General features: G+C 47.5%; 1 protein-coding gene across 1 annotated transcript in view; it reads right to left on the reverse strand.

The window, feature by feature from the left end:
- The window catches only part of LOC138295319 (NACHT, LRR and PYD domains-containing protein 3-like), a 237530-nt gene that overhangs the window by 17298 nt on the left and 201473 nt on the right, over positions 1-18759 (reverse strand). Inside the window, exon 5 of the mRNA XM_069233540.1 lies at positions 2261-2431. Within this exon, the coding sequence (XP_069089641.1) occupies positions 2261-2431 (171 nt within the window). The remainder of the gene's footprint in view (positions 1-2260; positions 2432-18759) is intronic.

The following is an 18759-nucleotide window of genomic DNA, read 5'->3' on the forward strand; positions in this document are numbered from 1 at the left end:
ATCTTATTTATGGAAGGTGCAAAAGTGAAGCAACCCTTAAAATGTGAATTTTCAAGCCACGCAAGGCCACCTTGAATAGTTTGATAAATATGGAGTAATGCAACATAGCGCAAATATCTGCGTTGCTTTACTCTGCCCCAGTGAGGTGATCTATGAGTGGTGTGTAACTGTTCCCATGCAACACTCATGGAAACACGCATTCCCTCCCAAGTGAGGAGTAACGAGGAGAAATATGTCTAGTTTTCCATGTTTTTCCTTCTTTATGCAACACACATATGAAGAGGAAAATTCCTCAGGGGGTTGTTCTTAAAAAATCCTACTTACAGTGCACTACGGTATGGTGCAAGTTGCCTGCGTTGGTGCTAGGCCAGGGGGAAATGACGGGAATTTGGCATATATTGTTATGTACAACAGATTCCTACCCTTTCCCTGTCAAGCAGCACAGCTAGGTGATTTGCTGCACTGCATTATATATTCATAAATATGCCCCTGTATATATACCTCCTTTCTGTTTAATGGACTCAGACATGCTTGCTCTATCTTACAAGCAGTTGGGTAAGTGGTTGCGGTTCTAAACAGCAGCATAAGTTCCAGATTGCACATCTTCCAGCCTCACTGTCTTGCTTCACACCAGAGAACCAGTACCTTCCTATCTCGGTACTGGGGATTGAGGCTGATACGGTAGAGTAATTTTGGAAAGCGGGTATGTGCTGCCACCTGACCCGAGTCACAGCCCACCAGGAAAGGATGGATGCTTCTTTAAACCCCAAAATGATGTAAAATATTGAAGATTCACCTAGATAACCAGAAAATTGCCTGCTGTCAGTGATCCTATAATCTGTGTATTGAGAGGGAGCATGTCTTGGGGTGAAGAGCATCCCAACTCCATTCAGTGATTTCCACTCTGTTGACTGCTGCAGTTATGCAGGAGTGTTATGCATGTGTAAGTGATGCACAAGACTTTGAAGATTTTTGTTCTTTCTACTAATAGCATCTATGCATTTGTTTCTTGTCTACCAAGGGCAAGTTGCTTTCTGTTAGTTTGTCTACCGAAAGCAGCTATAGTTGGTGTGTGGATCTGCAGAGGGGCATCCTGTTTGTCATCCTTAAAGGTGAACTTCCTGTTGTCTGTGAATTTAATAAGCAGATTTGTTTGCCTAAATCACTTTTCTGCTTTCCACTCTAAAACATACAAGTACCCTACCAACCTGCCATCTAGATTTGTTGGTTAGGTTGAGAGAGTATCAACACATATTTAATCTGTTTTTTCTGCAGTAGACACTCTCATGGGTGTTTCTCTGCAGTTTGCATGTGGTCTACACACGACACACCCTGCTCCGCCCACAGACCTACATTCCCAACAGTGGAAAATGCATCACAATGTCAGAAACTGCCATGAAGCTTCATTTTATGAAATACTGCAGATATATAATGCTTTTGAAACCCTTTAGTGATAGCGACGGCTCCTCCACTATGGCGGAGGAGCGTCATCCCCTGCCAGCAGCAGCAGTGGCAAAACTTTAAAAATAAAATTATAATAAACTATCTTTATTATTGTTTTATTTTCACAGTGGCTCAGCCAGGGAGGATGACAGGCAGGGAGGGGGAGTGGTGTGCACTGTTGTCTGAGCATATGTGTGTTTGGCCGGCCATCTCATCAAACACACATGCGCACTGAGAAGTCTCCAACCCGAGCTGCATTGCCGGTTTGGAGACAGAAGACACAGGTTCCCAGTCTGCCCGGGACCGCAAAGCCAGGGCACTCAGGCCACTCCTGATGCTGCTGTTATGCTGCCAGCAGCATGAGGGCAATGTTAGTATTGGCCGCATGGCAGGCTGGGAGTCTGTGCCTGCCTGCATGCAGTAGTGACCTGAAGAGCGGTGGTGCGGCATGGCGATGCAGTAGGGATCAAGGTACGTTTTTTGTTTGTGTTGTTCACATCCCCCATCCCGCCCTGCCACTATGACCTACCACCAGCTGTGACTGTTTTAGTGATAGGACTAGTCCCCAATGAAAACTGAATTGTCCTAATATGTATGTGCTTTATGATGTTACCCCGAAGACACTTTATTTATGTTTCCGAACATCGCTTGAGACTTGAATCAAATGTATTCCTACTGCTGCCTCAGTCCACAAGACCTGGATTTTAATGCATAATCAAAGGAGAATGACTAACTACCACCATGTTTATATCCCAGGTGAGAAAGCACTAATAGAAGCTGAGTCCCACTTCTATCGGGAGTATAAGCTGCTACTTACAAGAGCCTTTGTATTTTGCAGGCTGGGTGTTTCAGCCCTTCACACAGATGAAGTACTCCGGAGTCCTTCAGCCTGTTGTGGCTCAGATTGAGCTCTTTCAGGGTCTTCTTAGTTTTGAGCACAGCCGCAATATCCTTACAGCAAGAACCAGTAAGCGAGCAGTGGTCTATCCTGCGGGAGACAGAACACACATTACTGCAAGGAAACACCACCACTTTGGGGCTGCTCCGACCTTTCTATAGCATGCATGATCCATAGAACTGCAGCTCAGGCACTCTGTCCTGTGATCTTTTCAACCAGACCTGTCAACATCACACTCTGTTCATCAAAGAATGTCCATGGCCCCATATACAAGGTATTGATTCTACCTAAGAGAACATAAGACAGAACAATCTACCTCAACCCATAAATGGTATGACTTGAAATAGGTTTGTGGGAGTGTGTACAGTAGCCTGGTGGCTGGAACTGTGCTATCTGCATCTCATGCACTAACCCGCAGATTTACTGAGTTAGTACAGGGGCTGTTCGCAGAATGAATTAATTAAAATTAAATACAGATGCATGTTGCCCTTTATTTTCTTTTTGTGTCATATTTGCTTTGGCTATAGAGCCACAGTTGTCTGAACAGCCAGGCAGCATCAGTCTCTGTGTAAGACCAGAAGCTCCTGTGAGTCTCCACCTGTACCATACCTGAGTTCTAGCCGCAAACGTTGGAAGTAACAACAGAGGAGCTGGAAATGGAAAGTACCTTCATAACTCAAAAAAAGTTGTAGACATTTCTGTTTTCTATGGTGTGTTTTATTTCCAGTGTATATTGCTTGTGTTATGGTTAAAATATGTAGTTTATTTACAAAATAAAATTATTTCTGAATGGGAAGTTAGGTTTATGTACTCAGTAAAGGAATAATTCTTCTTATCCTATTCTTCCACGCTTACCAGTTGAGAAAAGTAGGATGAACCTTTAGTCTGAGGGAGCAGAGGTTAATTAACACATATTTGAGTAATTGACATACTAACTAGATAGAGAAAACACAAGCCAAACTGCTGCTTTGAAACTGTGTGTTTAAAATGTGCAACTTGTAAAAGGCGTGATGTGACCACCATAGTGGACACCACTCGACCAGTGAATGTTTTACAATAAATAACATACAAATGTTTTGTAATGATGTCTCATAATAATAATGAATGTTAATACATATATTTTACATTATGTATTTAGGCCCACATGTAGGGGCCTAAAGCTAACTCAGCATGTTAGAATGATGCTGCAATGTTTTCTGTTCCTATAGCTGCACCGGACACATTGCCCATTTCTTTTGTCTTGCTGATCTCATACGTAATGAATGGACTCTAACATCGTGTGAAACTTGCAATCAGTAAGAAAGTTCTGTTCCCACGGATGTAACTTTTGTCTTAGTCTGTCCTTCCTGGGAAAGAAGTAATGTGTACCCTAGAACAATGATCCTCAGTGCTTATGAATAGCCTGCAACATTTGTATTTTCTGCTGAGTCTCCTCCAAGAACATGGACCAATCGTGGATACTTTGGAAGATGCAAAAGACAGTAATTGGTTCTGGCCTAAATCTCCTCATAGTCTGACCAATAGTAAGCTAGTTAGTTACTTTTGGAGGGTCTAATACAACAATGTTAGATGTGATGTTAGTTAGTTCCTGCTAGAGTTTCCTGAAGTGTGTTTTCTTCTAGCTCTCAGTGACTAAAGACCTATTTGCTACATGCTTAATGGTTCAGTTGCACTAAGTCCAATCTTCCTGAACTGTTCCCCTTGCTCCTTCCTGAAAGGAGACCGAAGATGCTCTGCTGATGATGTCCTCGCCGTATGCTGCACTAATCCATTAAGGAGAGGTATAAATGTGCATTTTGTCCTTTTTGTGTTTTCTCTCTTTTAGATAACAACCACTGTTTTGATTAGCGCCTTAGCCAGATGTTTTCTAAATGTACTTTTTGTCTGTTCTTCTCTTTTGCATGTAAGCCCAAACATGCATATCTAATTTTAGGCTAGTTTAGGATTCCCAACTGATTTGACTGTTCTGAACAAAGATTGCTTATTAATTCATCTGTGATTAACCAATGTATTTGATTTCATTGTTCCACATTCTATTGCTGATCTGCTGTTTGGTCATATTTGAATGTTTGATCATTCAATTGTTTGGACACGGATGTTTCTTCATTCAATTTGGGCAGCGGTGTTGTTTCTTTACTTTTATCACTTGGTACTTCACATGATCTACGTGACTTTAGCATTGTTAATATAAGGTCAATAAACATTTAAACTAAGGTCAGACAAGCCCCACCGCAAGCTGCGTTCGCAAGTCTACACCGCTCCCTTCCCTTCTGCCAACGTCTTCAGTTCCCCTCATGTCTTCTCTCTTAAACACAACTGTTAACTCATGCTCGTACCAATGCTGGCCCTCTATGAAACATTTACGTATAAGCATACATGCAAGCAAAGAGTACAGTACATAGGAAGCGTTTAGAACTATTTTTTTAGATACATTTTTCTTTTCTAGAATAAACATCCTTCCTAAACAAACTCCTCCTGAGAAAACGGGGACCATTTTTCTACTTTCTCATCCTTACTTCACTGAAAAGCATCATAATTTAGAAAAAATATAAAATCATAATTTTCCCTTGCATGGAAAATGCTTGCTGATTAAAAGGCTTTCTTGCTCCCCAAATGTGAATATAGGGAATACTGATACACCTTCTTACTACTACATATAAACCTACTGGTGTAGGTCATGGAAACTGTTAGAAATGGGGTGTCTCTGTCCAAACAGGGACCCTCTCTCTAGTCATGGCAATGGAGATGCACATTTAAGATAACCCCTGCCCACCCCCTTGGTAGCTTGGCACAAACAGTCAGGCTTATCTAAAAGGCAATGTGTAAAGAATTTGTACAAACACACACAGGAATACAGCGGAAACACTACAAAATGGATACCACACCAGTTTAGAAATATAACCAATATTTATCTAAATCAAACAAGACCACAATGACCAAAATCCAACATACACAAGTAAAGTTGTGTATTTTTAAATTAAAAAGAGTCTTACTCTACAGAAAACAATGGATGCGTTGATGTTACACAAAGTACCTGGTTTGTGTCACAAATAAAGCTGAATGGGTGAGCATGCGTCGGAAAGGTCAGCGATGCGTAGATTCCTTAATCGCAGGTGAGGCTGTGCGTTGCTTCTTCTCCCGTCAGGTAGGTGATGCGTTGTTTTTCTCTCCCACAGAAGAGCGATTGTCAGAAGTTGGCTCTGTATATACTATCACAAAGTGAGAGATAGTGTGCACAGAGTCCAAGGGTTCCTCTTAGAGGTTGATAGTGGCAAAATTAGATAATACTAATGCTCTATTGTGTGGTAGTGTGGTCGAGCAGTGGGCTTATCAGAGGGTAGTGTTAAGCATTTGTTGTACCCACACAGGCAATAAATGAGAACACACACTCAAGGACAACTCCAGGCCAATAGTTTTTTATGTAGAAACATATTCTTTTCTTCATTTATTTTAGAACCACAAGATTCAGAATTTAGGTAAGTACATAAATTGTAAGGTACTTCACACAGGTAAGTATGGAACTTTGAATTAAAACAGTAGTACACACAGTTTTCACAAAAATGGCGATAAGCTATTTTAAAAGTGGACACTGCAAAAATCAACAGTTCCTGGGGGAGGTAAGTATTGGTTAGTTTCTCAGGTAAGTAAAGCACTTCCAAGTTCAGTCTCCTGGGCATAGGCAGCTCACCGTTGGGGGTTCAAGGCAACCCCAAACCCTCAGCACCAGTAACACAGGGCCGGTGAGGTGCAGAGGTCAAAGTAGAGCCCAAATAACATAGGCGCCTATGGAGAACAGGGGTGCTCCGGTTCCAGTCTGCTACCAGTTAAGTACCTGCGTCCTCGGGGAGCAGATCAGGGGGGTTTTGTAGAGCACTGGGAGGGGGACACACAGGCACACAAAATACACCCTCAGGTGCAGTGTGCAAAGTAGGTGTCGGGTTTTGTATTGAAATCAATGGAGGGACCCGGGGGTCACTCTGGCGATGCAGGCAAGGCACAGGGGGGGATTCTCGGGCCAGCCACTGTCTGGGCTATGGTGTGGGCCGCCTGCTGATCACTCCTGCACTGGTAGGTGGTTCCTCTCGTCCTGGGGGCTGCGGGAGCAGTGCTTGGTTTGGGCGTCGGGTTCCTTTGTTACCAGGCAGTCGCGGGCAGGGGGAGCCTCTGGATCTTCTCTGCAGGTGTCGCTGTGGGGGTGCAGGGAGGTCGACTCAGGGTGTCCACGTCATTGGAGTCGCCTGGGAGTCCTCTCTGCGGTATTGGTTCCCCTGAACTCGAGCCGGCGGCATCGGGTGCAGACTGTGAAGACTCACGCTTCCGGAGTGAGGCAGGAGTCTCTTTAAAGTTGGTTTCTTGTTGCTGTTTATGGACAGAGCCACTGTCCTCTGGAGGTTCTTGGTCCGTTAGGTGCAGGTCAGTCCTCTGAGTCCTCAGAGGTCGCTGGTCTCACTGGATGCGTCGCTGTGCAGGTTCTTTGAGTCTGAAGACAGGCCGGTAGGCCTGGGCCAAGTCAGTTGTCGTCTCTGTCATCTCTGCGGGGCCTTCTTATTTCTTCAGGTTGCTGGAATCTGATTTCCTGGGTTCAGCGTCGCCCCTAAATACTCAATTTAGGAGTATGTTTAGGTCTGGGGGGCAGTAGCCAATGGCTACTGTCCTGGAGGGTAGCTACACTCTCTTTGTGCCTCCTCCCTGAGCGGAGGGGAGCACATTCCTATTCCTATTGTGGGAATCCAAACAAGATGGAGGATTTCTTAAGGCAGGGGTCACCTCAGCTCAGGACACCTTAGGAGCTGTCCTGCCTGATGGGTGACTCATCCTTGTTTTTCTCATTATCTCCTCTGGATTTGCCACCAAAAGTGGGGGCTGTGTCCGGAGGGGCGGGCATCTCCACTAGCTGGAGTGCCCTGGGGCGCTGTAACACCAGGCTTGAGCCTTTGAGGCTCACCACCAGGTGTTACTGTTCATGCAGGGGGAGGTGAGAAACACATCCACCCAGTGCAGGCTTTGTTCCTGGCCACAGAGTGACAAAGGCACTCACCCCATCTTGCCAGAAACCCATCTGGATGTGGCAGGCTGGCAGGAACTGGTCAGCCTAACACTGGCAGTTGGACTGGTTTACAGGGGGCATCTCTAAGATGCCCTCTGTGTGTATGTTTCAATAAATCCCACACTGGCATCAGTGTGGATTTATTGTGCTGAGAAGTTCGATACCAAACTTCCCAGAATTCAGTGTAGCCATTATGGCACTGTGGAGTTTGTATTTGACAGACTCCCAGACCATATACTCCTTATGGCTACTCTGCACTTACAATGTGTAAGATTTGGCTTAGACACTGTAGGGGCCTAGTGCTCATGCAACTATGCCCTCATCTGTGGTATAGTGCACCCTGCCTTAGGGCTGTAAGGCCTGCTAGAGGGGTGACTTACCTATGCCACAGGAAGTGGGGTGTGGGCATGGATCTCTGAGGGGAGTGCCATGTCGACTTAGTCATTTTCTCCCCACCAGCAAACACACGCTGTGAGGCAGTGTGCATGTGCTGAGTGAGGGGTCCCCAGGGTAGCATAATACATTCTGCAGCCCTTAGAAACCTTCCTTGGACACAGGGCCCTTGGTACCAGGGTTACCATTTACAAGGGGCTTATCTGTGTGCCAGGGCTGATCCAATTGTGGGAACAAAGGTGCAGTTTAGGGAAAGAACACTGGTGCTGGGGCCTGGTTATCAGGGTCCCAGCACACTTTCAATCATAACTGGCATCAACAAAAGGCAAAAAGTTAGGGGGTAACCATGCCATGAGAGGCATTTTCCTACAGCGATGCATCGATTTCTGGATGGGCAACCTCAGGTCTGCACAGGTTCACAATGACTTTGATGCCCAACGATGATGCGTGCGAAATCCAGCCGCACGGTGGTGGATAACTGCGCTGCGTCGGGGATTGCGTCAATTTTAGCAGCCGCAAGCAGGTGTTGCATCGTTTCTCCAGCCGCAATGCAGGTGGTGCATTGATTTTTACAGACACGTTGCAGGTGGTGCATCGATTTTCTCCTGTGTGGTTCCTTGTGCGTGGATATCAATCTTGGTTCCACCAGCTTCACCTTTCAAAGGCCCAGGGACTGGAGTGGGCACCACTTGGCACAGTGGAAGTCTCAGTAAGAGAGCCCAGGTGCTAGCAGAGGAAGTCCTTGATGGCCCTGAGACTTCGAAACAGAGGGCAAGTGCAGTCCAACCCCTTAGAGACACTTCACAAGTAGGAAAATACCACAAAGTCCAGTCTATATCCTCTCTCAGGCAGAAGCAGCAACTGCAGGCCAACCCAGCAAAGCACACTCAAAGGCAAAGGGGCAGTACCTCTCCTCCAGCTTTTCAGCTTTTCTCCTTGGCAAAGGTTCCTCTTGACCCAAGAAGTAATCTAAAAGCCTGGGGTTTTGGCTCCACCACTTTTACCCCTTTCTGCCTTTGAAGTAGGCAAATTTCAGAAGAAAGTCTCTGTTGTTGACAAGCTTCTGCCTTGCCCAGGCCTGGCCCCAGACACACACCAGGGGGTTGGAGACTGCATTGTGTGAGGGCAGGCACAGTCCTTTCAGGTATAAGTGTCAGCTTCTCCTTCCCCACTCTAGCCCAGGAGACTCATAAGGATAATCAGGCTACACCCCAGCTCCCTTTGTGTCACTGTCTAGTGGAGATTCACAAACAGCCCAACCGTCAGTCTGACCCAGACATGGCATACACAAGCCGGCAGAGGCACAGAATTGTTAAGCCAGAAAATGCCCACTTTCTAAAAGTGGCATTTTCAAACTGACAATCTAAAAGCCAACTTTGCCAAAAGATGTATTTTTAAATTGTGAGTTCAGATCTCTATCTGCTCCCAATGGAAAACTGCACTTAAAAGATATTTAAAGGCAGTCCCCGTGTTAACCTCTGAGAGAGCTAGACCTTGCAACAATGAACACCTAATTTGGCAGTATTTCACTGTCAGGAAATGTAAAACACATCAGTACATGTCCTACCTTTAACATACACTGCACTCTGCCCATGAGGCTACCTTGGGCCTACCTTAGGGGTTCCTTAAATGTATAAAAAGGGAAGAGAAGTGGGTACACTTGTCAGTTTGAATTGGCAGTTTAAAACTGCATACACAGACACTGCAGTGGAAGGTCTGAGGCATGTTTACAGGGCTACTCATATGCGTGGCACAATCAGTTCTGCGGACCCATTAGTAGCATTTGATTTACAGGCCCTGGGCACCTCTAGTGCACTTTTCTAGGGATTTACTAGTAATTCAAATATGCCAGTCATGGAAAAGCCAATTACACATACAGTTTCCACAGAAAGCACTTGCACTTTAGCACTGGTCAGCAGTGGTAAAGTACTGTTGTGTAGCCATTTTAGTTATAGCTCCATGCACGTTATTTTAGCACGCTAGGCCTGCCACTGTGCACTTTAACATAGATATATTTTATTCAGCTTTGTTTATTATTTTAACAATAGCCACATTTACGGTCTTGTTTTATTTCTCTCTATCTAGCTGTTCTTTGCCTAGGCCAGCACTGCGGTCTTAAACAAGACATTTCTTTCACTCTGTGCTTTTCTCAAGGCCACAGTAAGATAGGTTGCCGGTAACGCTTTGTCTCTGGTATTCATAGAAACATACACATCCTTACGTAGGGAAATTTTCTGAGAACATCAGCTGTTTTATTATAAAAACACTTCTCTGTCCCATACACGTTAGAGAGAGATTCCAGCCAGATGGCCACAACTGTATGCTGATTGATAAACGCTTCGCTACAGCTGCTTATGCAGACTTTAGGCCTCTTGCTCAGGTATGAGGGATGATGTCTTCCCAGGGGTACCTGAAGGGCAGAACTAGAGCTTAACATGCTGTGCTCTAATATAGCCTAGGTAGGAATTAGTCTACTGACTCTAGTGACAATATGGTAGCGTTATTTTTATGTTTTACTCCCCTTGTCACAATTTTAATCCTGTCATGCTTCATCGTCCTGGTTATTACAGTACATGCTTTATTATCTAAGATGCAGTTGCTTCATTAAAAACCTTATTGAAACATATACTGCCTCTGACTGTGCTTGTATATGTGAGACTACTGTAACTGAGAGAAACGGATGAGATCTGAGTGACCACGATTTCCCTGAGGAGTCAATTGTGTCATGCGCTTGGCTGCCCAATCATCCCTGCCCTTGGGTGGAGATGAGGCACTGCTAGTTAGCCGGAGAAAAAACCCGGCCGACGGGTGTCACCTGTAGTGGGTTAGACTCAGTCTCCCACACCGCAGGCGATTCTTCCGCTCAAATCCAGTAGTCTCATTAGAATAATGAGAGCCTACGCGACATTGCACCGCCAACGTTTGGTCAGGCTCTAATTTTCGGGTCCTCCTGAGTATCTCTGTCTCACTACATACAAAGACACCTCAGTACTATATACGGAGACGTCCGTGGTATTGAGGATTTCCTCCTCAACTGAGTAGGGAGTACCTATCTAACACCGTAGGTTGTTCAAGCTTGAACTCTAAAAGGATAATCCCCATTTGGTGTGCCTATCTCCGAACGAAATGTACCATTCATTATGGCGAATCCACAACAGGTAGCAATTGCAGTCAATATGCGACCACCCCTTACTGCACATTTATTGGCACATGGCCTAACGGCCCAGGGTGGTCCAGTCACATTTGTTGTTGAGGCTCATCTAGCCTATAGAACAGAATTGTTTTATTCTTGGGTCACATTTCGAGCAGCTGATGGGAACACAAATACATTTCATCACTATACACCTGCAACGCACCTGCACAATACACAGCATATTCATATCTGGAAATACCTCTATCTTATCAAGAACATAATAATTGGTTTGATGGCGCTCTACCCCACACAATTTTACATGTTAGGTTAGGTCCTCTAAGTAATGATGGTCCTACCTGGCCTTTATTGGCCACTTATACACCTCACCCTGCTGCAGCAAATTTAACTGCAGCTGAAGTCCGCCGCTTATATGCTGAGCTGACAGCAATATACAGATGATTAGTACAGTTTGTAATGCAAACATTGAATACAAACCCAGCATGTGCCGCACCAGTGCAACCACATGCAGTGACGCCAAGCATTAATCCTGCGACTATACATTTGATCATGGGTAAAGTACCCGCCAAACAAGAAGAAATTCTGTTTTGGTTAGCTCAAAAGATAAACACACTGGAAGCAGTATTTCCCCATACAGGGCCTCAGGATAAACATAGAATATTAGCTATGTGCTTGCCATTTGGGTTGGTTCCCACTATAGATAACTGTAATACATGGGGCACGGTATTTGCCACGCTCTATACTACTGCACACAGTACACCGGCACTTGCCAATTTACCAGAAGTGTTGAAAGAGATTCAAGATGAATACGGGGCTGCCCCGGCCCTGGACCTGGGGATGCAACTCATGGGCAATTTTGCCACTGTATCTTCAATCATATTAAGTAACTTTAAAGCGGAAGCAGTCGCACTAGCAGTGCGCATGATGCTCCGGGATGTTACTCCACAGGATCAAGAACGTGAGCTGCAAAAGATTATTGCGGAGAGCTACTCTAGCATTGGTCGAGATAGTCTGGGGTCCAGACCCACAAAACCACAATTTCAGGGTAAATCTAATAAAGATTCTACCAAGCAAGCTGCTGAGGGTACTAAGAAACACTGGGATAAAAAATAACAAACACCTACAAAAGAAAGAGGAGATTCTCTGCATAGGGAGACCCCGAAGAATACATATAATCTCAGAAATAGAGATAATATAAAAACACCTGACAGATATCAATATACTGATAGACGCCAATCTCATTCCTTTCAGGACTCCCTGGAAAAAGACAGTGACAGAGGTGGGCGGTCAGAGCGAAGAACTGAGTACGTGAAACCGAGACAGCAATCACAACACTCAACAGAAGTTTCTGTTAAAAAAGAAGAGAAACTTCCCCAACAAAAACCTCAATTCAAAAAGGAAAAGGGGGCAGCAGTTGCAGTTTGACATGCCACTCAAAAAGAGGGCTCTATTGAAGAAAAATAAGTGGGCATTAACGCTATTAGACAGCGCGGCAGAGGTCACAATAGTTTGCCGAATCTTCTAGAGCATCTGGAGGTGAAAGCAACTGATGACTTCCTACAAGTAGAGACTGCGAACATGCGTTTCTCCATGCCTGATAGGGTGTACAAAGTAACGTTACAGTTAGAAGGAGACATTGAGTGCACAATAGACGCAATAATTTGGGACTGCGTCGTAAACATATATGATATTGGCCAAAAGGCATTGGCCACCTGAATTTGTCCATACCTGCCCATATGGGGAGATGTTATTAAACCTTCTTTCTCACCTCTTGTTCCCGAGGAGCTTGCACAATCCTACGCCATCAATTGGGCATTGGCGCAGGCAGCCACGTTATATCGCAACCACGTAGGATGGGATAAAGATTTCCCCTATCATGTAATCCCTATTAAAAATCAACCCCAACCACAAAACCACAACCCCAGTATCCAATGAAACATGAAGAACCTGTGAGGGAAATCCTCAAACAACTGGAGTACCAAGGTGAACTCGAACCCTGTGTCTCACCAATGAATTATCCATTATTCCCAGTAGCTAAACCGGACCATTCGTACAGAATAGTCTACAGATGTTTAAACAGTCATACACGCACATACGCTATACAAAACTCATAACACAGCACTCATGAACAACATAGTGCGCAAAAAAAAAACAACAACACTGGACATTTCCATTGGTTTCTTCTGCCAAAATATAGCACCTGAGAATAGAAACTTAACACTAGGCTCTGGAAATACACTGGCTGATGAATCAGCCAAATCAGCTGTGGCTACGGCTGCTGTTGCTGCAGTAACCCGTTCTGGAACTAAACCAGACGATGACATATGGGCTGCCGTGAAAGCCACGGCTGAAGGCACGCCCTATCCAAAAACATTTCCTGCTAAATATTCCTATTGAATGGGTGTAGGAGGCTGGCCTGACTTATAGTGGGTACCTTGTGGTACTTTCACCTTATGCCAGGTCCAGTTATCCCTTATTAGTAGATTACAGGTGTTCTAGCAGCTTAGGCTGATAGAGGTAGCTATAGCAGAGCAGCTAAGGCTGAACTAGGAGACATGCAAAGCTCCTACTATACCTCTTATATCATATAGCACTATATCATAAGAAAACACAATACTCATAGTCACTAAAAATAAAGGTACTTTATTTTAGTGACAATATGCCAAAAGTATCTCAGAGGATACACTCCCTTAGGAGGTAAGTAATATACACAAATGATATGCACACAAACCAAATTCAGGTAAATAACAGTTAAAAAAGTAGTGCAAACAATGTAGAATCACAATAGAATGCAATAGGGAGAAATAGGCCTAGGGGCAACACAAACCATATACTCCAAAAGTGGAATGCAAACCATGAATGGACCCCAGGCCTAGTGTAGTGTGTAGAGGGTCGCTGGGAGTGTAAGAAAACACTAAGGGTGTCCAAGATACCCCGCCCCAAGACCCTGAAAAGTAGGAGTAAAGTTACCCTACTACCCAAGAAAGACAGTAAAGACGAGATAGGGGATTCTGCAAGGACAGCAACTGACTGCAAAACACTGAAGACGGATTCCTGGACCTAAGGACCTGTAAAAGAAGGGGACCAAGTCCAAGAGTCACACAAGTGTCCAGCGGGGGCAGGAGCCCACTAAACCCCGGATGAAGGTGCATAAGGGCTGCCTCCGGTTGGAAGAAGCCAAAGATTCAGCAACAACGGAAAGTGCCGGGAACATGTCCTTTGGTCAGAAGATGTCCCACGGCATGCTGGAGAATGCAGAGTTGTTTCCATGCAGAAAGACCGCAAACAAGCCTTGCTAGCTGCAAGAGTCGCGGTTGAGGATTTTGGGTGTTGCTAGGGCCCAGGAAGGACCAGGAGGTTGCCCCTTGGAGGAGGAGACAGAGGGGGCGCTCAGCAACACAGAGAGCCCACGCAGAAGCAGGCAGCACCTGCAGAAGTACCTGAACAGGCACTTAGAAGATCTGAGGACAGCGGTCGACTCAGAGTCACAAAAGAGGGTCCCACGACATCGGAGTCCAACTCAGCGAGTTGGGCAATGCAGGAAGGAGTGCTGGGGACCTGGGCTAGGTTGTGCACGAAGGACGTCTTGCAAAAGTGCACAGAAGCCCGAGCAGCTGCAGTTCACTCAGTACACAGGATTACTGTCTGGCGTGGGGAGGCAAGGACTTACCTCCACCAAATTTGGACAGAAGGGCCACTGGACTGTCGAAGACACTTGGACCCAGCTCCTGTGTTCCAGGGACCACGCTCGTCAGGATGAGAGGGGACCCAGACGACCGGTGATGCAGAAGTTTGGTGCCTGCATTGGCAGGGCGAAGATTCCTTCGACCCACAGGAGATTTCTTCTTGGCTTCCAGTGCAGGGTGAAAGCAGACAGCCCTCAGAGCATGCACCACCAGGAAACAGTTGAGAAAGCCGGCAGGATGATGCACTACAATGTTGCTGGTAGTCTTCTTGCTACTTTGTTGCGGTTATGCAGGCGTCCTGGAGCAGTCAGCGGTCGATCCTTGGCAGAAGTTGAAGAGGGAAGTGCAGAGGAACTCTGGTGAGCTCTTGCATTCGTTATCTGGTGAGATGCCCACAGGAGAGACCCTAAATAGCCCACAGAGGAGGATTGGCTACTGCGAAAGGTAAGCACCTATCAGGAGGGGACTCTGACATCACCTGCTGGCACTGGCCACTCAGAGTTGTCCATTGTGCCCTCACACCTCTGCATCCAAGATGGCAGAGGTCTGGGACACACTGGAGGAGCTCATGGGAGGTGCTCGTCAGGGGAGTGGTCACTCCCCTTTCCTTTGTCCAGTTTCGCAGCAGAGCAGGGCTGGGGGATCCCTGAACTGGTGTAGACTGGCTTATGCAGAGAGGGCACCATCTGTGCCCATCAAAGCATTTTCAGAAGCTGGGGGAGGCTACTCCTCCCCAGCCCTTCACACCTATTTCCAAAGGGAGAGGATGTAACACCCTCTCTCAGAGGAAATCCTTTGTTCTGCCTTCCTGGGCCCAGGCTGCCCAGGCCCCAGGGGGGCAGAAACCTGTCTGAGGGGTTGGCAGCAGCAGTAGCTGCAGTGGAGACCCGGAAAGTTAGTTTTGCAGTACCCGGGCTCTGTGCTGGAGACCCGGGTATGCATGGAATTGTCCTCCCCCAATACCAGAATGGTATTGGGGTGACAATTCCATGATCCTAGACATGTTACATGGCCATGTTCGGGGTTACCATGGTGACGCTACATATAGGTATTGACCTATATGTAGTGCACGCGTGTAATGGTGTCCCCGCACTCACAAAGTCCGGGGAATTTGCCCTGAACAATGTAGGGGCACCTTGGCTAGTGCCAGGGTGCCCACACACTAAGTAACTTGGCACCCAACCTTCACCAAGTGAGGGTTAGACATATAGGTGACTTATAAGTTACTTAAGTGCAGTGTAAAATGGCTGTGAAATAACGTGGACGTTATTTCACTCAGGCTGCAGTGGCAGTCCTGTGTAAGAATTGTCTGAGATCCCTATGGGTGGCAAAAGGAATGCTGCAGCCCATTGGGATTTCCTGGAACCCCAATACCCTGGGTACCTAGGTACCACATTCTAGGGAATTATAGGGGTGTTCCAGTGTGCCAATGAGAATTGGTAAAATTAGTCACTAGCCTGCAGTGACAATTTTAAAAGCAGAAAGAGCATAAACACTGAGGTTCTGGTTAGCAGAGCCTCAGTGATACAGTTAGGCACCACACAAGGAACACATACTAGGGCATCCTTTATGAGCACTGGGATGCTGACTAGCAGGATCCCAGTGACACATAGGCAGATACAAACATACATACAGTTAAAATGGGGGTAACATGCCAGGCAAGATGGTATTTCCTACAATAGGAGGCTGCCTTGAAGCCGAAGTAAAGATACCATGCGTGGGGGTTTGAGTAATTCCCAATGAAAACATAAGATCAGAGTTGATTAAAGCAGCGCATGAGGGGGTACCTCTGCCCATGCTGGTGTGGCGGCTACAATATCATTGTTGCAAGCACGTTATTGGTGGCCAGGTCTATACAAACAGGCCAAACAATATGGCCCTCATTCTGACCCTGGCGGTCGGCGGAGAGACGGCGGTCGGACCGCGAACAGACCGGCGGTATTAAAAATGGCATTCTGACCGCGGCGGTCCCCGCCGCGACCGACCGCTACTTCTCCACTCCGACCGCCACGGCGGTCATGACCGCGGGGCTGGAGTTTGCGCACTCCGGCCCGGCGGTCGTCCCAAGACCGCCAAGGGTATTATGACCCTGCCTACCGCCGCGGTTTCTTGCGGGCGGGAACCGCCGTGCGAACCATGGCGGTAAGCACTATCGGGGCCAGGGAATTCCTTCCCTGGCACTGATAGGGGTCTCCCCCACCCCCCACTACCCACCCGAGTCCTCCCACCACACCCTCCACCCCCCTGCCACCCCCCAGAGGTGGTACGAACCCCCTCCCCACCCCCACCCCGACATGCACATACATGTACCCCGACATGCACACACCCCCAACATGCACATATACACACCCCCTACACACACATACACAACGGGGACACATACCCGCACACATACATGCCGACATGCGCACCTGCCGAACAGCACACATTACCCATAGACACAGCAGCACCCCCCGCCCGCATACACGCACTCACACACCCCCTCTACACACTCACACGCACACCCCCATGCACGCACACATCACACAACACCCCCCCACCCCCTCCCCTCACGGACGATCAACTTACCTTGTGCGTTGGTCCTCCGGGAGGCGACGGGAGCCATAGGGACGTGACCGCCAACAGAAGACCGCCAACAGAAGACCGCCACACAGAAATGTGGGTCGTAATTCTGTGGGCGGTGTTCTGCTGGCGTGGCGGTGGAGGTTGACCAGTCTCCACTTTCCCGCCGACCGCCAGTGTGGCTGCTGGCGGGTTTCCGGCGGAACGCTCCCAGCGGTCAGAATGCGCACAGCGGCACACCGCCGCGGTCGGCGGTCTTCACCGCGGCGGTAACTCAGCGGTCTTGCGAAAAGACCGCCAAGGTCAGAATGAGGGCCTATGTCCTTTGTTGTGACATCTGCCAACAAATTAAGGGTTCCACCGTCAAACGCCCACCGAAGACACCCCTCCTAATTTCCAACAAAGCATTACAATGTGTGTACTTGGACCATTGTGGTCCCTAAAACCAGACAGTGCATACAAATACATTTTAGTCGCTGTTGACTCTTGCTACAGATTTCTATGGGTGTGGCCACAGCGCTCGGCTGACGCTTGGACCAGGGCCCTGCTTTCGCCTCAAGGGAATTCAGGGATGCCATGGCTTCGTTAGGGGCTCCATTACTCGTCTCCATTTCATCCCAAGGGAAATAGTGTTGTGGAGCGACGACACCGTGATTTAAATCAGTCCTTAACAGACAGAGGGGGTCATTCTAACCCTGGCGGTCGTCGACCGCCAGGGCTAAAATGACAGGGGCACCGCCAACAGGCTGGCGGTGCCCCGCAGGGCATTCTGACCACGGCGGTTCGGCCGCGGTCAGAAGTGGAAAACCGGCGGTCTCCCGCCGGTTTTCCGCTGCCCTTCTGAATCCTCCATGGCGGCGCAGCTCGCTGCGCCGCCATGGGGATTCAGACACCCCATACCGCCATCCTGTTCCTGGCGGTTCACCTGCCAGGAACAGGATGGCGGTATGGGGTGTCGTGGGGCCCCCGTAAGAGGGCCCCACAATGAATTTCACTGTCTGCATTGCAGACAGTGAAATTCGCGACGGGTGCCACTGCACCCGTCGCACCTTCCCACTCCGCCGGCTCCATTCGGAGCCGGCGTCCTCGTGGGAAGGTTGTTTTACACTGGGCTGGCGGGCGGCCTTTTGGCGGTCGCCCGCCAGCCCAGTGTAAAACCCAGAATACCCGCAGCGGTCTAATGACCGCGGTGCGGTATTCTGGAGGGGGGAACTCAGGCGGGCGGCCTCCGCCGCCCGCCAGGGTGAGAATCACCCCCAGAGTCTTAGGTACGGGTGGTAGTTGGCTTAACCACCTGTATAGAGTCCAGAGAGCACTTAATAATCTGCCTAGAAGGTCCCTGGGAGTGTCCTACTTCATACGAGTGCCTGTTTGGAACTCAAATGTATGTTCCAGATCTTGATGGTCCTGGCGTTAGAATAATGAGAGCCTACCAACAGTACCCAGAGTTCCAAAACCAGCAAAAACAAAGTCCAGCACACAGTCATAAACACAGGAAGCAGAGGCATAAAGACAGGGGATACCATACCAAGGATGTCAGATCTAACAGAAACACATACCAATTTGCCTGCGCGTGATG

Source organism: Pleurodeles waltl, chromosome 5, assembly GCF_031143425.1.
Source record: "Pleurodeles waltl isolate 20211129_DDA chromosome 5, aPleWal1.hap1.20221129, whole genome shotgun sequence".
Lineage (NCBI taxonomy): Eukaryota > Metazoa > Chordata > Amphibia > Caudata > Salamandridae > Pleurodeles > Pleurodeles waltl.